At 40.3% G+C, this 23354-nt stretch overlaps 1 protein-coding gene across 1 annotated transcript in view; it reads right to left on the reverse strand.

Annotated features, from left to right (window-relative positions):
- Window positions 1–23354, reverse strand: part of SPINK5 (serine peptidase inhibitor Kazal type 5) — a 38720-nt gene that overhangs the window by 10367 nt on the left and 4999 nt on the right. The window contains exons 5-10 of the mRNA XM_025173240.2: window positions 14527–14657; window positions 14377–14437; window positions 12213–12349; window positions 9862–9979; window positions 4425–4534; window positions 1974–2061 (exon numbers count right to left, since the gene is read on the reverse strand). Of these exons, the coding sequence (XP_025029008.2) occupies window positions 1974–2061; window positions 4425–4534; window positions 9862–9979; window positions 12213–12349; window positions 14377–14437; window positions 14527–14657 (645 nt within the window). The remainder of the gene's footprint in view (window positions 1–1973; window positions 2062–4424; window positions 4535–9861; window positions 9980–12212; window positions 12350–14376; window positions 14438–14526; window positions 14658–23354) is intronic.

Consider the following 23354-nt stretch of genomic DNA (forward strand, 5'->3'; position numbering starts at 1 on the left):
CTACTGTACATCTAACAAGTCCCCAGTAAAATGAAACCAGTCATGTGATGTCTCCTGGTGGTAGCTGACAACACTACACAGAATACACATTGTGTAAAAATGAGGGTGAGGGTGGGGGTAGGGGGTGGAAGTCAGATAAAACTCAATTCACAGAGGCATGACATAATGTAGCATCTGTATCTCTGCTCTGAGTGCTTAAAGGAAGGTGGTCTGTATATGCCATTCTGAGAACATCTAAGATAAAAAGCTCTTAACATGAGCTGACTATCAAGATCTTTCTCCCGATGCAAATTTTTGATAACTAAAATGTTTTCAGTTGTTGGGCAACAATCTATGGCCTTCCAAATGTTGCTTAATTTCATCTTCCAGCAGTTCCAGCCAGCATGGCCAATGTGAGACATCCTGGGAGTTATAGTTCAGCAACATCTAAAGGGCACAGGTTCCTTATCCAAGGCGATTTTTGGGGTTAGAATTTGCTTTTACTGCTATAATTTTATGTAAGTGCACTTTTGAACGACCTGTGATTAATCTTTCAAACAAACACAGTGGAACTTATTTCCAATAAAACACTACTACTTACAGTTTTATTGTTTTTACTGTTTTTAATCCACTCAAAGAATTCTGGTTAGTAAGCAGCTAGGAAACATTTATTTATTTAATTAATTAATCTGTTTGTTAGTTAAAAGATTTGTATGGCCACCCATCTGAGAGCACAACTCTGGGCACCTCACAACAATCAAACTACAAAGCCATAAAACCATAAAACCAAAACTATACTACTGTACATAAATATCACACCTACAGATCCTATCAGTTCATGTATTAATGCTTTGCTACTATTTTTGATCAGCAAGTTTTGTAGCTTTCCTCCCCCGAACAGTGATTCTCAGTCCAAAAATCTTTGATCAATAATGCAGAAAATGTATAGAAATGCTATCAATTCATTCAGTAAACAGAATTAACCTCGTGTTTATCTTTGAAACAACTATTCCATTTTGTGGATACAAAACTCTGTCCTTCCAAGAAAAAATAAATCCTGCTGAAGTCTTGGCTTTCTGATTCCTCAGATAGTCAGCAACATAATTTGAAGCATTACATTAATCTCCACAGTCTGTCAAGTATGTGCCAGCTTTGCCTACATTTATACGCAACACTGCATTTGTACCAGCCTCAAGTCTCTGAAGAATACCTGTAATTCAGCTTTAAAATATATGCACAATGTAATGTAGCTGTTTGCAAACCCAAAAGTGCCAGTGGGGAAGAGATAATGAAATACATACAAAGTCATCACTGAACCAAAGTGATTACTGCCAGTCTTCTTAGACTTGTCTGATTAAAATGTCTTGAATTAACTATAAACTCAAAACTGCACATGTTGATCTGAACATGTAGATTAATACCTAAAAGCATTATATAGCAATTAAAGCCAGATGGATTAATAAATCTACCCACTAGTTTTTCCACGATCAATCTAGACTGCCCCCCCCAAACCAGTTGATCACATTGTAATAATCAATCAGCTTGAGTATTTCCCTGACCTTTCCTATTCATCGCATATCTGAGATCCCTGTTACTGGATGCATATGGAAGTATACAACAAGAATAGCTCACCTACACATCAACACGCCTGCTTTCTTTGTATCCAGATGTTATTCTGTGAAGAGCTTGCCTTTGACACAAGATCTGATGACTGAATAGTTGATAGAACTAATTTGATTCCAGTCACTAGAGGGCACCATGTCTCCTCAACAATGACAGTATCAACGTAACTCTTCTACTACGTATGGAACAGAATTGTGTGTCTATTTTTAAAGCTATTTTGTACTTAGGCACAAATGCTACTTTTTCTATAGCAACTCTGGAAACATGAAACACCAACTTTTGCTAACCTTACTAATAGTATACTGTCCAAATACAGGGCATTGTCTAGTGATAAACATTTATTCCATTATTGTATTAGGAATTGATTTTACCTTGTGGTAAACGACAGTGCCACTTTTCTTTCTGTTGCTAAAAGGTCCTTTTTGACAATTTGCACTATAATATGAAGAGTCTCCTGTCCTAGAGGAAATAATAAATACGTTTGTCTAAGTCTTTAAGAATGACATGGGGCAAAATAGCCAACTTATATCCAATGATGGTGTCACTGATGCCAAATGCTGATGTGGTCAAGATAGGTGCAAAATTGGACCTTAATCAAAACAAAAAGTTCCCACATGGTCTGTAAGAATTGGTGTAGAGAGTAAGGAAGTTGACCTTGACAGAGATACGCAGAAGCTATTGCCTAGGCAAAAGGGGCTGGAGCATGTTTTAAAATCCAGAATGGCCAGATAACATTTGGAAGTGGTTTAGTCAGATGCCTCCCTAATTCACTGAACTGTAAGAAGGAGGAGGAGGCATAACACAATCTGACTTGCAAAATTCTGTTATTATAGCCCGTCTCAATAAAAGTAGTTTGAGCCTTCCTATGGAGTTGATTTCATGGTCTGGTCTAGCAAGTGGGGCTGATGCCACCAAGCTTTGGTACCCGAAAAGGGAAACACTGAGGAACCCTAGCTCACCTGCAGGGTTGGGTATTGGGGCCCTGTGCTTCATTGGTTCTGCCCTGCCTGAGAGTATAGAACAAATCAATGCCTGTGGGTGAGGAGAGTTCAGCCTTGTGTGGTCCCTCAGCACTGGATCCTCTTCCCTCTGCTGTTGAATATCTATAGGAAACTACTGAAAGAGGCCACCTGTCAGGTGGGGCAAGATACCATCAGTACACTAAGGACCCTCAGCTATACATTTCCACCTCAAGCTGAGTTGGAGATGCTATGAAAGTCTTGAACTGGGATTCGGAGGTAGTTTGGACTCGGATAGGCCGCAGTTCCTATTAGTGCAGAAGGGATCACTGAGGTTAACTCATGAAGGGGTGGCTCTCTTTCTGGAAAAGCAAGCCTACCACATCTGTACTCACAGTTCCTGCTAGATAGGCAGGCAGAGTCCATGGCCAGGGAGGCCTTTGCCACAGTGACTCTCTGTTTGGATCACGGCAACGTGCTCTACACGGAACTACCGCAGAAGCCCCGCTCGGGGACTCTAACAGGTCCCAGATGCAGAGGCCAGTATGTCAGCAAATCAAAGGCCTGCTTTACCATCCCTGCACTGGGGTATGATGCAAAGTGCTGGTATTGGTCCACATAGAGCTCTATATGGCCTGGGATTGAGGAATTTACAGGACTGCCTTCTCCAGTAAAAGTCTGTTCAGGCCCACAACTTTAATGGTTCCCCACATGTGTGAGATGAAGGGGGCCAGGGGGTCACCCCCATATTATGAAATACCTCCTTCTGGAAATTAAGCTGGTGGCCTCATTGTTGGCCTTCTGGAAGTTATGTTGTTGTGGGGAATATAGGAAGAAGGAGCATTGTGTATACTGCCTTGAGTTGCATGAAATAAAGGTGGGAAATAATAATAATAATAATAATAATAATAATAATAATAATAATAATACAAAAAAGTCTGGATAGTGGACATTGCAATACCTGGAGACAGCAGAATAGAAGAGAAAGAACTGGAGAAAATCACAAGATACAAAGATCTGCAAATAGAAATAGAATAATTGTGGCAAAAGAAAGCAAAGATAGTACCAATAGTAATAGGCACCTTGAGTGCAATCCCAAAACATCTGGAGCACCATTTGAACACCATCAGCACTGACAAAATCACCATCAGTCAATTGCAAAAGGCAGCTTTACTTGGAACAGCTTGCATCCTGCAACGATACCTTTAACACCATCAAACAATAACATCTGCCTATCCCAGGTCCTTGGGAAGGATTCAATAGGTGGATAAAAATGCCAAAACCAGTCTAAACATCTGGCTGACTGTGTGACCAACAATAATATATTCTCAGACCCTATCTTAATAATTCTTAGGTCCTTGGTCAGGACTTGAACTATTAAGTTTTCACCAGTCTTAACTGCAGATTACATAATAATGATAATTATAAGAATAAATAATAATTGGATAAAAATGCCAAATCCAGTCTAAACATCTGGTTGACTGTGCAGCCAACAATAATAATAGACAAAGATTTTCTGAGGGCCTTGGGGGAATGAATTGTCATCACCACCTGTGTATACTGCATGATAGTAGATTTGTGTTTTTAGCCTGATTTTAGCTTTTTTACTGTTCCATGTTTTTTTATTATATAAATCATTGCAATAATTTTGAGTCCAACAATATGAATATAAAAGCATAATAAATACATCCATAAGCAAGCAAGCAAGCACCTGGATTGTCTCCTGAAATATTTAATTATGCCAGACGCTTCCATGACCTTAAGTCCATATCATCAGAAGCCAGGGTAATAGAAAACTGTCAGTTATTTATGTTTTCTCCTCTGCTGCTCTCACACAGATATTTGCCCACTTAGCCTACTCACCCTCCACAGTTGGTATGTGTTCTGTAATCACCACGCGCAATTCTCTCTTCTGTGCAGGAGTTATATCCCTTATTTGGTTGAGCTGAACCACCATGCTGATTGCAGTTCCTCTGTCAATAGAGAAGTATATTATTTGCTTGTTGACAAATGGAGGCCATGAGAGTGAAGATGAGATCATATTTTGTCCTCTGAGACAGATGACTTTAGAAGTGTTTTGTTATTTCACCGATGGTGAAATTGCAGTATTCAAAAATCCAGAATTCTAAATCAGCAATATTTGAATCCTCCAGCTGCTCTTTTATGTAAAGTTCATCTCTTGCTTAGACTACTGGTAGTTCTTGGAAACTTTTGGAGCTATACCTCTTGTGCTCTTGGCTCAGGATGTAACCGTCCAGTCACAGGCTACATAGTTGCTTGAAGGCTCTCACATGGACAGCCAGGGCCCTGAATAAAAGACCATATGCAGTCGTCCCCAGGTCGGGCATTCCCATCATAGTCATCAGCAACCATGGAAGGAGATCATTAATATATATGAAAATATTTCAATTTTGACCATGACTCACAATTCAAGAATATGAAAAATAAATTTTATACCTGTCAATGTGACCATCTAATAGAATTGGTACTATGGGATAGCCAGCATATCTTGGTTTTATATATGCAAGAATCTGTTCTCCATAAACAGTATTTCTAAGCATATTCTAAATAAGTGTCAAGGGTAGACACTCCTGGGTGGTGCAAATAAACCTGATTGCAGTTGTTATGAAATCCTTGAGAAATGTCTAGAGCAATCTATGTAATTAGGAAAGAGCTTGGTGGAAAACAAAAGCAAAGAAAGCCAGACAAGATGAAGAACGAGCCAAAAAACAGGGGGCGGGGGACTTCTCATCCTGATATAGTTAATGTAATGAGAGGTTGGATATAAACATTACTGGATCACAAACGAATCTGCAAAAATTGTTGAATCCTATGGGCAGGAGGCCACATTCTAAACTGAATGGAAATGTCCTCTGCTTTAACGTGTTAATACAAGTTTCCTGTCTAAATCTGCAATACGATCTATATAAGGCTTATTGTGGAATAATGGATCAAGGCTTCTTAAGAGAGAAAGTCATGAGAAACAAGAGAATAATACGTTGACACAATGCAACGTTGTGTCCTGAAATGGAGATCATTGTGCCCTAAGAAGCTTGAATGCCCTATGATTTAAGCATTTCAAAATAAGGGTGCAGGACATTTGGAAAGAAGACTCACTACACCACAGAAAAGACTTAATAGAGTTGGAATGGTGAAAAGAACTAACAAAAATGATAAAGGGTTGGAAGTAACTGTCCTGTTAGGCACGTATATCAGGTTTGGGGGCTTACCAGTTTGGAAAAAAAAAATCAAAGGCAATGTAATAAAATTCCATAAAATTATGCACAATATGGAGAAATTGAACAAACATTAGGGCTGTATAGACATCTGGATTCAAAGGGGAAATGGTGATTGAGAGTGTACAGTCACACCTGTTGACCGCTCCTTACACCAAACACATATGTTCCTGGAACTGTTGGCTAACTGATAGTAATCCTCTTCTGCTCTAACGGTACCTATGGTCATCTAATGAAGTTAAATTATTGCAGATTCAGATCAGACAAAAAAAGTACTTTGTTATCTAGCACACATGGCATGAACTGCAGAAACAGCTAGCATAACATGTAGCAGTGGCTGCCAATTTAAACAGGGAAATGAGTCCAGTTCATGGAGTATGTTATCAAAGGTTGCTAGTCATGATAGCTATCTATTCCCTTAAGTATCAAAAGCAGCATGCTTTTGATTGCCAGTTGTTGGGAAAGATGAGGAAGAAATTGTGTTCACTCATACCCTGCTCGTGGCTTTTGCAGAGGCAGGGGGTTATCCGATGGGGAAAAATGTGCAATATATAAAATATGCAATTATTTTGTACCACCAGAATGGCCAGTAGAAACAAGAGATACAAGACCAAGTTAAAATCATTGTCCTTCTTTTTAATAGAGAGGCACAGTATTTGGCTGACAATGTTGTCTGGTGGAACTCTGATTCATTAATTTTCTAATCTGCAATGTTAGAAGCTGAAATTGACAATACTGTTGGTAATTCTTTTATACAGATAGTAAATACACAAGGAAAGGGTGTGGAGACTGAAGATACATAATGCATATAATAGTAATAACATTTCCCCAGCTGGTCCCTGACCCAGATCTGGGCCTTCCTCTAGAAAGAATGGGTGAGATACACAAAGTTGCCTTTAGATATCACTTGGAAGACTCACAGCTTTCTTGTTTGAGCTCCAAGTCGTGGAAGCTCCACAGCGCAGTCCTGTTCACGTTCACTCAATTTCCTGAGCTTGGTAGGATTGTTTCACTAGCAAGAATACTTCTGGATGTCACCAGTAAAGTTAGATTTTATCAACTCATGAATGTACCAATACAGGCTTGATCAAAGCCAGGATAGGCATCCACTTTGTTAATATAACTACAATCAAAGCTCCAAAGAAAGAAATGGCTATCATAAAGAAATACATTTGTTTTAACATTGTCAGCTGCCCTCAGCAGTGAAGATCCTGTTCAATACACTAGTATTATCAAGTTGCTCTCAGCATGAGGGAAAAAAGTTTGTGTCAGAGCTCAGTCTAATAGGAACAACATACTGATGCATGATGCTGAGAGCTCTTATTTGAGACTCCATGACCCAAAACCTTATTTCATCTCTTTACAATTTCACACCAGAGCTCTGATGATCCTTCAAGGAAATAGGGTTCCCTGCATCTATTGCTTAGTACCAGCGCAGGGAAAAGAGAAATTGGACACCTTCCAAGTGTTAAACTTAATACTGTATAGAGATGTGTTTGATGAGTAACTAGCAATATCCAGCACAGAGTTCACAAAAATCTTCTCTGGCTGCCTGCTGATCATCTCTACCTCACAAGCCCCTGTTTTCCATGGACTGAATGGAATTTATTAACCAAATGCCTCTTTTAAAAATCTATATTTATTGCAGCTATCTCAAGTTGACAATGAAAGGTAGTTGAAAAACCAGCTTGTATTCAAAATACTTCAGATCTGACAAGCTGAATTTAAAGGTAATAGGTAAAGAGCCAAAAAAGAAATGAAATCTAAATTGCTAGAGCAAATCTCTGAGATCAAAATAGGTAAGAACCTTCTGTGTTAATCATTGCAATAAGTGTTCAGTAAAATTACATCATTTGCATCATTGCAGGATGACATCAAAATGCATGTGAAGTCACTGGCTCTCCTTTGCCCCCCCCCCCCCCCCCCATGGTTGCCCAGGATTATCACTGTACTTTGACAAAGAAATTTAAGGGGAAGACTACCAGAAAGTAACTAAATTCAAATTCATTTTTAGATTTGATGCTATTGGACCTAGGTTCCATAGAGATGGAGAGAATGTAATTCTCCCTCCCAAAGAGCTGGTATATACCAGCTTTCCCCACTTGGTGCCCACCAGCGGTGTGGGCATTGGCTGAGAATTCTGGAATTGCAATTCCAACATTGTGGGAAGCTGCCCTGTTGGGGAAGTTGGATGTAGACATTCATTATGCTATTCCAACACATTAAGAACTGGGAATAAACAATAGTCATTATGTCTGGATTTGTATGTCTTTTGATAGGATCTCATGTTCTACCAAATTCTTTGGTTATGATTTTGGCACATTTACTTCTTGTATTGCTGGGGGTTTCCAGTACTTCTGTCTAGTACTAGGAAGATAAATCTCCAGTATTATTGCTACCAGTTATCATTCAACTTGATGAAAAATAATTTGCTGTAGAATGTATTTGAAAAGAGAATGTTGGTGAAATTCTAGTGTGAATTCTGTTGTTCTTTCACTTTTGTTTGTTCCCCATGTTTCCATTAAATGTCAAGAGAAGCCACTGTGAGAGAAATCTTCCCACTCCATGCCCCCACTGGGCTTTTTCAGCAGTGATTCTACTCCAGAGAGGTCTGCCCTTGAGTAATTGGTGGAGAATTGTTTCTTCCCCTAGAGAAATTTAGAGGCATCATCCACCTAATTTCTTGGCCTATCAGTTTGGTGGGGAGAAAAATGGAACCCCATTCATGCCCTGTTCTAGCAATAACATTTCATGCCCCCCCTACCCCCATCCTCCAGCTTTCTCCAGTCTCCAGCATTGTCTTTTTTTTTTTTTAATCCGTTTTTAGTCATGACCGATTCTACGGAGACTGCCTGGATGAGTCCCTGCAGTTTTCCTGGCAAGGGTTTTTTTTTTCGGAAGTGGTTTGCCATTGCCTCCTTCCTAGGGTGGAGCCCAGCTGGTGGTCGCAGGAAATTGAGTCTCTTCCATTGCGTTGCGTCCAACAACCGGCAACTGGTTCCCATTTTCCCACACAAGGAGCCGCCAGCATTTTTCCTCCCACCGGGGTGAGAGTACCTATTCATCTACTTGCTTACACTTTCAAGCTGCTAGGTGGGCAGGAGCTGAGGGCACAAGACGGGAGCTCACCCCACCGCGTGGAGCTTGGGCTCGAACCGGTGAAGTGTTGACCATTTCTGACCAGCAACTTCCAGCATCATTACGCCACTGTGCCACTGCATCCCCCTTAGCAGTGTCTTGTACATAAGCTATTTATGAGTGTTGCATGTGTATGTGTGCTCTCAAATTACAGCTTATGTACATGACAGTTTGGGTCCGCAGTGCCATCAAACTAATTTCCACTTTCTGAAATGCAAACCGTGCTGACTACCTCTCTCCTGCCCCGGATAACTTTTCATTTCCCTCTGAAAAGACTTTGTTCTGGATAATCTACTCAGATGAGGGAATTCCTCAAAACAAGAGCCACTACAGAAAATATGGGTTTTCTGGAATTTTTTGGAATTTGAATTTCCAGTGTGCAAACAGAAGAATAGGAAATGACCTTTGTCCATTTCCAGATATAACTATACATACCTTCTATTTTCTCTTCCCATATGAAGTGAGCCTCCACCACAATGTTGTATTCCTGGATACTGGATTCTGAATTTTCTTTGCTCTGCTACCTACCCAGCAACTTACACAATGAAGTGATGAAGTGAACAAATGCTAATGAAAAAACAATTGGGCTATTTACATGTAACCTAATTATGGGTTAATGTATACAAACTTTGGTCAGCCTTCTAACATAACTTGCATAGTACTGTCTGCCACCTGATCCCAGCCTGCCAATCCTGTCAACTGCTACAAAAAGACATTTTTTGAGATGATGCTTCTGATTTTCCATTGGAAATATGGTATCTTCTTAACCTGAAAAGGCTTTGATTGTTATGATGTAATATTTGAGCTGACTCTGCCACAAGTGCTACAGACAAACAAATCATTGGAAACAAAATGCAAAAAAGAATCTTTTTTCATAGTTGTGGAGATAATGGTCAGGAAGAAGTTTGAGTCAGATCCCCCCTCACCTCATTTAAGTTTCCTTGGTTAAAATCCCCTTGAGTAGCTCTGTTCCCATATGAATAGGGGCTTGGTTGTCCTTTTCCATTTCCACCAATAAGCTTGCCTTGTCTTGCTTCTCTTTTGCTAGAAGGCACAGATCATAAAAGAACATGAGGAACAGGAACTGGATGCTTGCTTTTCCTGGTCTGAATGCTTGTTAGAACTCAAACATTCAGTGGAAGAGTGGGAGAAAAACACACCAAAGCAATATACCAAAATTGAAATAAAGAGAAAGACAAGGCCACACCTATGCCCAAATGATGAAGTGAACAAATGCTAATGAAAAAACAATTGGGCTATTTACATGTAACCTAATTATGGGTTAATTTTTCAGGATTGTGGCTTGGCTTGCTGAAGCAGTTTGACAGAACTAAGAATGAGCTAAATGAAACAAATCTAGGTTAAAAAAACATGTATTGTCGAGTTCCTCTCTTAGCTAAGAAGGTGACTGTCTGACCTGAGTCAAATCACAATACCTCAGCCTAACCTACCTCAGGCATTTGTCATGTTGGATAAAAAGAGGCAGAGAAAAGTAATGTCTATGTCCTTTGCTCTTGTGGAATGGGTAGAATTCAAATTCGGTAAGTAAGGTGAATTTCACAGAGAAGACCATAGTAAGAAAGCTCTGCCAAGTTACCCAGCTTGAAGAGTCCATTAAAAATAATGAGTTCTTTGCAAAATTACTATTATTGCACACTTTTTCTGTAGTCTCCCCCAGAACACCACATAGAGTGATCAATAGAATCGCTTTGGAAAAGACTCTATGGATGTCATTGTCTGAGTTCTATTATTGGGCCAAAGTGGATCCCTTCAGGCAGCAGTTGTGATGAGCAATGAATGGACATCCAAGAAGCCAGATAATTAATTAATGACTACTGTCTCAGTCCAGGCTGGGGCTATATGGGCCTGGAAGGCAGCTTCTAATCATCTTTCTCTCTCTCACTGACTGGGTGAAAAGTTTGCCAAGCAAATATTCTTCAAGAGTCAGCTGCTCGGTTCATGCAACCTGTGTTAGGTCAAAGCCTCCATTCTATTGGTAATGGAAACGGCTATCAGTGCCTTCTTTCTCAAGCATCAACATCATTTTGGCCAGCCTTGTATAGGTGCTATCTGTCCTGCTTTGAAAGAAATGTGGATAGCCATCTATTACTATGGAAAAATTCAATACATAGTGTGTGTCTACTTACTTCGCAGACATGGTCAAATATGGAACCGACTGGCTGGGTTTGTGCAACATATTAGCCCAGTCTAAAATAGGATTGGGTAGTTTGTGATTCATCTTGTTGGAATTCAGCCATAATCTCAGCATGTTGTGTAAGCCAGGCCATCACTTCAAGCCTCTGCCTTTTACACAGAAGTCTCAGGTTTAATCCTTGGCCTTTTAAGGCAAGGCTGGGAAAGACTTTAGTCTGAAACCCTGTAGAGCTGCTGTCAGCTGGTGTAGCTCAGAATGCAACACCTGTAGCTTTAAGGCTGAGGTCAAGGTCTCTTCGAACATTTTAATGGGACAGAAACAGAGATGACTAAATGCTTAAGAAGTAATCATTTAACCATGTTTCAGTAATACATTTTAATTCAATATAAATTAAATAATCTTTCCTGACCTCATTCACTTCATTGGTCTGGACCCCATTCCAATTTCGGGGAATTGGTTCCTTAGGAAACCACTTAAAGGGACCACGTATAGCCTTGGTCTCAAAAAAAAAAAAAAAAGTCAAAAGAAAAGAGTAGATAATAATGAGCTATAAGCCAAAGGGTTGACTTGTTATGGGACAGCTTCTTATACTGCCATTTCTTTCGAGATTTTGTAAAGATTACTGAGGATTTTCATGACATCATACTTCAGAAAGATACTCTGTAATAGTTGTAGTACTAGTATGTATTGCTACTTGCATTACTATCACTAGATAGACACTCAACTATTTTTACCAACTACTTAGATGGCATACTACATATCTAGCTTATATCATTAATTTGACCAAAACTGTAATTTAGAGGATAACAAGAAGTCCACATAATATTAGAAAAAAAGACATTTTGTGTGACTAGTTTCTTCCAGGTGAGTTCTACCGTAAGCCACAGAGTTTGAGGTCTTTGTGTATCAGATGCCTTATTACATTGAAGACAATGGCGTTCAATTGGACAACATTTTATAAACAGTTGCTGTCAATGAAGCAAAACTGAGAAGAATGTCAGCATTTACAGCTTAACTGCAGCTAAACTATGGCATTACCAATCTGCCATTCTTCACAGTACATCATTTTTGGATGTATTCTTCTTCCATGTACAAAAGTCATTCTTTAGTTAAAGCACTTACAATTGCTCTGCACACATGATGCACTTGTTGCTGTAAGTTTGGCCAGAATTATCACGTACTGGGTCATTCTCACGTGTACAGGTGAGTTCTCCATTGGGCCCCATCTGTGACCGATATTCATAGCAATTGTCACTCCTCTAGAGGGAAAGAATATAAATTGATTTGGACTGGTTCTTAGAAACTGTTATGTTCTTCATCCCCAGCAAATGCATCATTGATATATATTATATTAGGATGTCATAAGGTCAACCATGTCCCGAGTCATGTGGGTCTGACTGAGAACCTTCCCTAGCCCATTAAAAGCATCCATACGGTGTTGTCTGTGATACTAAGAGTCCAATTATCATTCCTTTGCAAGAGTATTCAAAGTGTGCAGTTGATCTAGCTAATAAATTTTATTTCAGCAGGAGTGAAATACAGTCAATCTTCACTAATCATAGCAGCAATTACTAGGCAGGCAATATCATGAGAATAATTCAGAGAATGCACATCTCTACGTCAACTGCTGATGAAAATATAAGTGTTGCAAAATAAATGCATAAAAATGAATAAAGCCCACAGCATGATCTTAATGGTACAACATGACAGATTGTTACATACCCGTTGCTTTAAGATGGAAGATGGAAATGCAAATATAGTATAAAAGTCACCTGTGTGTGTGTGTGGGGGGGGGGGTATTTGAATTACAAGGACATGTTATAAATTATCAAAGATGCAGATTTACTTTTAAAACTGGCACTGAACTTATTTAACTTAATCATCCCTGGTAAGGCCACATGGCGCATGCTGTCAAGGATAAGGAGAGGAGTAATTTAATGAATGAGTTTTTTATACCTTAAACATGACAAGCATATTTTTTTGTACAAGAAGCATACTGTGTGTCAGTATACTATACGTACCTCCTAGTTAGTTGGATCAAGGCAACAGTTTGTTTGGTTGCAAGGAAGTCACTAGATTAGAGATCTTATCTTTCATAGAATAATGAGAGCATGTTTGGAGTAAAACTGGGCTTTGTCTGCACCTTGGCATATTGGCCAAAATGTGCCCCAACTAACTGGGGAGGGAGTGCTAGGCACAGAAGCTGTCTCAAACAAAGTAAAAAGAATTAGGTATGTTACAGACTGCCATCAAAGGCATGGAGTTATCCTAAGGACAACTATAAAAAAGGCTCTGGGTGAGAAAAATGAATATAAGAAAATAATTGTGGCTTAAAATGAGAAGAGAAAGATACATTGTATAGTGTATATATAGAGAAAAAGATAATTGCAAAGAATGGAACCAAAGAGAGTAAGGAATTTTACATTTTAAAAGGCAGTGAAAATTCAGAGGCATTTTGATGAAAGGTGAAAACGAACCTAAAGAAGGAACCTCCAGTAGATTGAATGGAATTAAGAATGAAACTGATGAAATGAATTGAAACTGAAATATTTTAGAGATTGATATGGGAATGAGATTGATATGTCAAAGAATGGAATTAAAATGAACGCACTATATGTTAGTGTCCAGGAAAAAATGGATGAAAAGAAAATCACAAATACTGTGAGAATGTTGAAGAGTGGTAAAGGGTTTGCATGAAGATGGCATCTATGCCTAATGACTGGAAGAATGCCATTATTTTCCCCCTGTACAAAGCGAAAGGTAGCAGGAAGTGAATGCAAAAACCACAGGGGAAGTTGTGTGGCAGAATACTGATTAAAGGTAGAAGAGGTGACACTGAGCAAAATTTGGGAAGTGAAATGGGGCTTTGTGCCAGGTAGGAGAAGTTCAGACCAGCTGTTTGCTGTGCAGTGTGAAATAAGAATGGGTTACAAAAACAGAAAAGTATGGAGAAGTATAGTGGTTGGTTGTGGGTATAAACCAGTTTTAGCTATGTTTCCTTTCCTTTCCTTTTCTCATGGTTTTAATTTCTTTGGCTTACTATTTCTTATTCCTTATTCCTTTCCTGCACTCTTCATAACATTTTTCCCCTGAAATCAGATAGTCTAATGGGTATTCATATATTGTACAGTGTAGTCAAAATCTTTGAGTGTCTGCAGAACGCAACAACTTCTTGATGATGTTTAGCATGCTGGAATATGTCTGGGGTGCTTTGTCTTGTTCATCACGAGCAAGAAATGCAGAATGGTAATGGTGATAGAGAAACCTGGATAAAATTTAATCTCACCTCATTGTTTCCATATTGTGGTTGGCTCTGTTCAAGAGAATTCATCTTACCTCCATTTTTGCTGTACAAAAAAGTATAAAACATTTTTAAACCTTTCAGCAGACAGTAATCAGATTTAGTTGAAGAGCAATCACGTTATTGTCTACTCACAACTGCTGTAGGCACATCATGCACCTATTGTTATGCTGTTTGCCTGAAGCATCACGAACTGGGTTATGCTCTCTGGTGCAGGAAGCCCCCCCATTAATGAAGTAAGGCCAATATGCACGGCAAGTTTCATCCTACAGTGGAGGAAAACAAAACTCTTCTTTTTGTAGTCTGAGTTGAAGATATTATTTACTACAAGTCATCAACTATATACTAACTGAGCGGAGGAAAGCTAATTCCACTAAGGAGCAATATAGTAACAGGGTTTCCTAAAAACAATGCAGGACAATAAAGCACATAATTATACTCTCTCACAAAGTGCCCCAGCTTCTCGATTTAAGATTAGTATACATGCTATCATTTCCCATGCAAGTCAATAAAACCCATTGCCAGAAAATCCATCTCTCTTTCTCTGTCTCAAATCTAAGTGCTTGTTGATTTTGTAAAAAATATATTAGACATTGTAAACACTTTATAGTCGACTCTGTTTTGATAATTTTATTTTTTGCCTTTAAAAGGCCATTTTAATTGAGAAGCAGGGCCATTCCCTAGCTTCTCTACTTCTACCAGCTGGAGAGCTAGACTCATCCTTATGGCATTTTACCTGAACAACTCTGCCCCAAAAGCCAGCTTTGTGATCCTAATGAATGAGATCAGATTAATTAGAAGGAATCCAAGTTGTTCTGTGTAGAAACAAAGGAACTGATAAATAAAAGCCCATTAATGAAACAATTGGCTTCCTAAATAAGAAAAGGCAGGGCCAAGACAAACAAGGGACAATTAGAGCTGGCTTGTGCATGGTTCCACACCTTGCCCTAGCTGGAGCAATCAAGGCTTATTCATTGCTCCATTAAGTACTAATGGAGTGCCAACAAACTGCTTGGAATTTTATAGGCAGGGACAGCATCTGCAGCTCCACCTCTGCCCAGATAAGTACGCACAGCACAATCCTGTCCACAGGTGTTCAGAGTCTTCAGGGCCTCTGAATTCAGTTCTATTGACCTGTACTAAGTATATATCATCCAATTTCAGTCTGAGAAAAATCACAAGGAAAAGCAAAACAAACTTCAAGGGTGCTGATTAAAGTATATAATTATGGCCTCAATGCATTTCAGCCCCAAATGACCCGAAAAAAGGATTATACTGAATAATAATTATTCTAAAATAATTCCTTTAAGGTGAAGCTTAGGACAGGTATCTCTTCTGGAAAATGAGTTTCTCACCCATGGCCATCCTGGCTGGGGCTGTTGAGAAGCATATCTCTTCTTGTAGGTTAATAGTGTATGGTAATGCCCAAGGATTCCAGAGTATCTGGATCTTGTTCAGCTTTGCTTCTGACATGGATTACAGAGCAAGACAATTCTGGTAGGTTATTTATGCTTGGAACTGAAGAGAAGGAAAGTGCCCATGTCTGAACCGTTGGATGTTTTAGTAGTGTTTGATCTCATTGTTCAAGGCATGCTTTTGCATATTCTGGCAAAGATAAGCCTTGGATATACTGTTTTGAAAGGGTATGCCATGAAGGCCATGTTTCATGAAGTAATACAGGGGTCTTCCATTCCTCCATGTGATCTTTAGCTTATGCTATGCTCCATGCTAATGCTGTCCATCTCATTCATGGAGATCTACAGTCAGTGAAGGACCAGACATAAGGCTTATCAGCACTTATGGTTTCAGCTGTTCCTGTCCTATGCTCAGGATGGCTTGATGTTAAGCTGATTTAAGAAAATCTGTCTGGACTGAGATCCTGTGGAACCAGCTTGCAGGGTATTCACTCTGTGTCAGCCTTACGAGGTAGTCCAGATAAGAAACACATCCAGGAGTACTAGCTCTATCTTTATTGTAAGGTTACACTAACAGAATCTAGCAAGTCTGGAAGTACATCTCTCTTCCCTCGCCTTTACACTCCAAGAAACTAGGAAGGGTCCCTTCTGAGATTTTTGCAACCCCCCATTCCTTCTGCTGACTCAGCTGCCGCTTGTCCAACCATTGTCTAGTCTGCAGCATTTCCACCTGTCTCCCAGGGTAATTCACACATACCATCATAGTCTGGACTGCAGGCTATTGCGATCTCCCATTGGACAAGTCCCCTGCTACTGGGCCTTTCCACCTTTCTGTTCTGAAAGCCAATTGATTTCCTTTCTGTAGGCGGGTCATCCTAGACACATACCCTCAGCCACATATATCCTATATATGTGTGTGTGTGTGTGTGTGTGTGTGTATACTATATTATACTAAACTAAACAATACTATGAGAGAGAGAGATGATAGATACACACAGAGAGAAAGAGAGAAATAAATTAAATTTATATTTATAAGGTTAACAAAACCATCAGGGGTAAAAGGCTGTTACCCAAGGCCCCAAATACCCCATAGGTTGCTTTAAAGTTACTTGAAAACTGAGGGCAAATGCCTTTTATCACAGGGGACTGGAAAATCAGTAGGTCTCATCTGAGGAGCCAGATGAAGAGTGTCTCTCCCATAAACAATATGGTGAGACGTAATTTACAGAAACCTATTCCACATCAGTCATTGACCAGCTCAACAAAGACCACACTGGGTGTTCTAGTTCCTGGACATCTGGTGACAAGTGGGCTACAGGACACAGAACTCTTGGCTGAGCAACCAGGGCCAGCAGCTCCAGGACTACTGGAAGAAAAGTTGTGTACCTGTCACAAATAAACAAAGACTGAAAACAAAGAAATAATGATCTGCTATTACAAATCAAGCCAAACGAGAAGAGGATATCTTAAAAGAATGCACCAATTCTGGAAAGAACAACATCCAGAATCAGAAGTAACAGAACAGAGGCTAACAGATCAACGTTGATTTATAATAAGAAATAAAGAATTCACAGAAGTAAAATTGGAAGAACTGCAAACGTCTACCCAGGGCAAAGAAATCGAAGCCTTGCCAAAGTAGCTCAGACTGTAGAGGCAAACCGGGGGAGTCGGCAGTAGAGGAAGCCAGCATAGCTATTGAATCATTTTCATTCCCAAACCAGGCACCCTCTCCTCTGCCTTCTCCTCAAACAAAACAAAGCCCTCTAACTAAAAAACAAGAGGAATTGAAACAAAGAATAACCAAGCATCTAGAACAGCACAAAAAGAACAGAATAAGGTTGCCTGTATTGAAGCTTGTTACAAAGAAACAGCTAGCACAAGTATTAAAAGATGCCAATATTGTAATATCAAATATAAGCAGAAGCTCACTGCAAGAAACAAACCAACTAATGTACAGCATGGCTGCAGTTATGACTGAATACCTTGGGTGGAAAATCAACAAACAAAAAAGCCAAACAGTGCACCACCAAAATGGAAGATCAGGTTGGAAATTAAGATCAGTATGCTAAGATCAGATGCAAGGAAGCTAGAACAGATGAAAGAAAAGAAGCTGAAGAACAAGAAGACCAAAGAATACCTGATCAAGAATCCTAGAAACAAGGAAAATCTAAGAAGCACTGGAAATAATAAAGCAACAAATAACAGCCATAGCCAAAAAGATCAGTAGATATGAAGCTCAAATTGCACACTATAGGCAGAATCTCCAATTTCAGTCAAATCAGAAACATTTCTACCAATCCATCAGAGGGGAGACTGCAATGAACCAGTCAACACCTGACAAAGAAGAAACAGTGCAGTTCTGGGTGCAGCTATGGGACAACCCAAAGAAATATAACAAGAATGCAGCTTGGATAAAGGAGGTGGATAAGAATAAAAAAGAAGCTGAAATGAAAGCAACTTTCAAATCGCTAACTGGTGTGGTAGCTAATGCAGTCCAACAGCATCTAGTTGAAAATAAACTCTTTCCATCTGAGCAGAAAGGAAACTACCCAAATATCAAAGGAACAAAAGCTCAGCTTCTAATTGACAAGATGATTTTGGAAAGCTGCAACAGAAGGAAGACCAACTTGAATGTAGCATGGATTGTTTACAATCCTTTGACTCCCTGCCACATGATTGGATAATCAAGTCTCTGCAAATAACACAAGTCAGTAGAAACATCAGAAGCTTTGTGCAAAGATCAATGGCAGAATGGAAGACACAGTTGCTGGTCAATGGTGATAGATTGGGAGAGGTTAATATCAAGAGAGGAATCTTTGAAGAAGATTAACTGTCACCACTACTGTTTGTCATTGCACTGATGGCTCTGTCAACAATGCTGAACAAGTCAGGCCATGACTATCAAATATCAAAAACATCTGCCAGGCTATCCCACCTCCTTTACATGGACAATCTGAAGCTGTATGGAAAAACAGCTGTATGAAATAGAATCGCTGCTCAACACTGTCCAAATATACATCCAAGATATTGCAGTAGAGTTTGGACTGGACAAGTGTGCCACCCTTACCATCAACAGGGGGAAAATGGTGAAAACTGAAGAAATCAAGATGCCCTATGGAAATAACATTAAGAATCTGGATGAAAAAGATCACTACAAATACCTGGGCATCCTTCAAGCTGACAACATCAAGCACATTGAAGTCAAGAAGAAGGTTAGGAGTGAATACATTATGAAAGTGAAGAAGATCTTAAAGTCCTAATTCGGTGGAGAAAATGCCATCAAGGCAAATAACACCTCAGCAATTCCAATGATTAGATACACAGCTGGAATAGTGGACTGGACTCAAGCAGAACTAGAAGCCCTGGATAGGAAGACCAGAAAAATAATAACAATAAATCATGCCCTTCATCCACGCAGTGATGTTGACAGACTCTACTTACTAAGGACCATTGGTGGGTGTGGAATGTTGCAAGCACACCAGATAGTTGAAGAAGAAAAAAGGGCATTGGAAGAATATCTGAAGGACAGTGAAGAAGATGCACTGAAGCTAGTACACCATGAAGGCTTACTGAAGAGGCCACACTGGCCTTCCAGAAAGACCAAATGAAAAATAGAAAAGAGACATGTCAAACCAAAGTATTACATGGTCAGTACCCAAAAAAACTAGCAAGCAAAGCAGTTAACAACAAGACCTGGCAATGGCTAAGAGCAGGAAAGTTGAAGAAAGAGACAGTGGAACTAATTCTGGCTGCACAAGATTAAGCCTTAAGAACAAATGCATATAAAGCCAGAACTGAGAAGACAGCAACAGACAGCAAATGCTGCCTCTGCAAAGAAGGTGAAGGAACAGCAGACCACCTAGTTAGCTGCTGCAAGAAGATCACGCAGACTGACTACAAGCAATGGCATGACAAAGTAACAACAATGGTGCATTGGAATATCTGCAAGAAATACCATTTGCCTGCACGCAAGAACTGGTGGGACCACAAAACAGACAAAGTAATAGAAAATGAAGAAGCTTTAGAATTCAGACAGACAAGCACCTGCCACACATCACCCCAGACTTAACGTTTGTTGATAAGCAAGACAAAAAAGTCTGGATAGTGGACATTGCAATACCTGGAGACCGCAGAATAGAAAAGAACTGGAGAAAATCACAAAATACAAAAACCTGCAAAGAGAAATAGAACGACTGTGGCAAGAGAGAGCAACGACAGTATCAATAGTAACAGGCGCCTTGGGTGCAATCCCAAAACATGTGGAGTACCACCTGAACATCATTGGCATTGACAAAATCACCATCAGTCAATTGCAAAAGGAACAGCTTACATCCTGCAACAATGCCTTTAATACCATCAAACAACAACATCTGCCTATCCCGGGTCCTTGAGAAGGACTCAATAGGTGGATAAAAATGCCAAATCCAGTGTAAACATCCGGCTGACTGGATGAGGAAGATCATCCTCCTGGGTTTCAAACCTGCAACATTTGGGTTAGAAGGCAAAATGTTTTAATGATTGTACTATCCTAACAGGTTAAAAGGGAGTCTAAAAGTATTAAAGTTAATGCTGAACACTGGCTCAGTTGCAAAGGTGGTCCTTCCTCTGCCAAGTAGCCAAAGAACTACTGAGGTTCGATTGCACCAAAATGAAAGCACTCTGGCTGAAATGGATAGGAGTGTTTAAGCTGATGCTGGGAGGAAAGTGTACTTTTGAACTGGAGCAGGGCAATGTGCACAGAGATTGCTTTCAGGGCAGATCCGCACTATCTGCATGGCCCATCACCAGGAAGGGCCGCTTACCACATCCAGAGTGCAGGCATCATCTTCCTCCCACTCCCAGGCTGTGGCAAAAGCACCCCAAGCCCATGTTTTCCAGCTTTGATTAAAAATTGCTGCTTCCTGACCCAAGCTGTCTTATGGCTTTCAGAGAGGATGGTCTTCAGTGCTTCGTTCTGCTTTAGTAGTAGGCTCAGTTCTGATTAGCTGCAGGGCCTGGCATGTCCCTCCCTCCAGTGGCTGGTCACTGCTCTGTGCAGCCATTTCATTCTGGGCTGCTGGGCTGCTTTGTCCTCTGCTGGTTGGCAGTTGCTGTTTTTTAAACAATCTTGCAATTGTCAGAGCACTATCCTCATGCTTTGATCACCTCCTGAGTGGATTACTACAACGTGCACTACATGGGGTTGACCTTGAAGAACACCCAGAAGCTTCAGTTGGTCCAGAATGCAGCCGTGCAGGCAATTATGGGCATGTCTCACTACGCCCATGTGACACCTTTGCTCTGCAGGCTGCACTGGCTTTCAGTTCTTTTCTGGGTACAATTCAAGGCACAGTGCTGGTTATTATCTACAAAGCCCTACATGGCATGGGGCCAGATTATATTAGGGATCACCTGTCTCCCATTGTTTCTATTTGTCCCATTACATCAGTCCAGAGGAGCATGCTCTGGGTCCCATCTAGTATGGATTGTCATCTAGTGGAACCCAAGAAGTGTGCCTTTTCTGTAGCTGCACCTGTCCTTTGGAACACCATACTATCCAAGGTTCGGTTGCCCCCGACTCTGCTCACCTTTCAGAAAGCCTTGATAACCTGGCTCTTTTCCCAGGCAGGGGTCCAGGAGAAAGCCCATGCTATTGGTGGATGGGGAATGTGCTCAAGAGCCACTTCAGCTGGTGTTAGTGGGTCGGGAATGTTTTTAATATATATATATTAAATCAATATTTGGTGTGACCACCCTTTGCCTTCAAAACAGCATCAATTCTTCTAGGTACACTTGCACACAGTTTTTAAAGGAACTCGGCAGGTAGGTTGTTCCAAACATCTTGGAGAACTAACCACAGTTCTCCTGTGGATGTAGGCTGCCTCAAATCCTTCTGTCTCTTCATGTAATCCCAGACAGACTTGATGATGTTGAGATCAGGGCTCTGTGGGGGCCAAACCATCACTTTCAGGATTCCTTGTTCTTTACACTGAAGATAGTTCTTAATGACATTGGCTGTATGTTTGGGGTGGTTGTCCCACTGCAGAATAAATTTGGGGCCAATCACATGCCTCCCTGATGGTATGGCATGATGGATAAGTATCTGCCTGTATTTCTCAGCATTGAGGACACCATTGATCCTGACCAAATCTCCAACTCCATTTGCAGAAATGCAGCCCCAAACTTGCAAGGAACCTCCACGATGCTTCACTGTTGCCTGCAGACACTAATTCTTGTACCGCTCTCCAGCCCTTTGGCGAACAAACTGCCTCCTGCTACAGCCAAATATTTCACATTTTGACTCATCAGTCCAGAACACCTGCTGCCATTTTTCTGCACCCCAGTTCCTATGTTTTCATGCATAGTTGAGTCACTTAGCCTTGTTTCCACATCAGAGGTATGGCTTTTTGGCCACAGTTCTTCCATGAAGACCACTTCTGGCCAGACTTCTTTGGACAGGAGATGGGTGTACCTGGGTCCCACTGGTTTCTGCCAGTTCTGTGCTGCTGGCACTGCTGGACATCTTCCAATGTCAAAGGGAAGTAAGCATGATATATCTTTCATCTGCTGCATTAAGTTTCCTTGGCCGACCACTGCATCTACCGTCCTCAACGTTGCCCATTTCTTTGTGCTTCTTAAAAGAGCTTGAACAGCACATCTTGAGACTCCAGTCTGCTTTGCAATTTTTGCCTGGGAGAGATCTTGCTGATGCAGTCTAACTACCTTGTGTCTTGTTGCTGTGCTCAGCCTTGCCACAGTGTATTACCTGTGACACAAAACTGTCTTCCACAACCTCACCTTAGTAGCAGAGTTTGGCTGTTCCTCACCCAGTTTTAAGCCTCTTACACAGCTGTTTCTGTTTCAGTTAACGACTGTGTTTCAACCTACATATAAAACTGATGATCATTAGCACCTGCTTCATATAATTGGTTAATCATACACCTGACTCTAATCCTACAAGATCCCTGACTTTGTGCAAATGTACAAAGTGTGCAAGTGTAAGAAGTGATGCTGGTTTCAAGCCAAAGGGTAGTCTCACCAAATATTGATTTGATCTGGATTTCTCTTCTGTTTGCTCACTTTGCATTTTGTAAACTGATAAACATAAACAATTACAATATGTATTTTTGAAAGCACTCTTACTTTACAGCATTTTTTCACATCTGCCTAAAACTTTTGCACAGTACTATATGTATATACACATACATACATACATACATACATAGTATTTATATTGTGTTCTAATTCCTGTTAACTGCCCTGAGTCACATTAGTGAAAGAGGGGGCTATATACAGTAAATCAATACAAATAAATAAAAAAGAAAGGGTCTGCGTTAGTATCAAAGGAGATAATTTAGGAAAGGAGCTGAAGACATCCATGGGTGCAAACATCAGGGAAAGCAAAGAAAGGCACAGGGTTGTAAAAGGAAAGAACAATCCCTATAGGAGAAGCAGGCTCAGGTAGAACAGGAACCAGTCACAAAGGCTTAATTTTGCTGCATGGAAGGAAAGGGCAAGGGGAATCATCAATCCACTCTTGTGGTGGCCATGGTCCAGACTGAGCCCCAG

Source organism: Python bivittatus, unplaced genomic scaffold (genome assembly GCF_059951505.1).
Source record: "Python bivittatus isolate LINGU-HERP-01145 unplaced genomic scaffold, Pbiv_v1 ctg000080_np1212, whole genome shotgun sequence".
Classification (NCBI taxonomy): Eukaryota; Metazoa; Chordata; class Lepidosauria; order Squamata; family Pythonidae; genus Python; species Python bivittatus.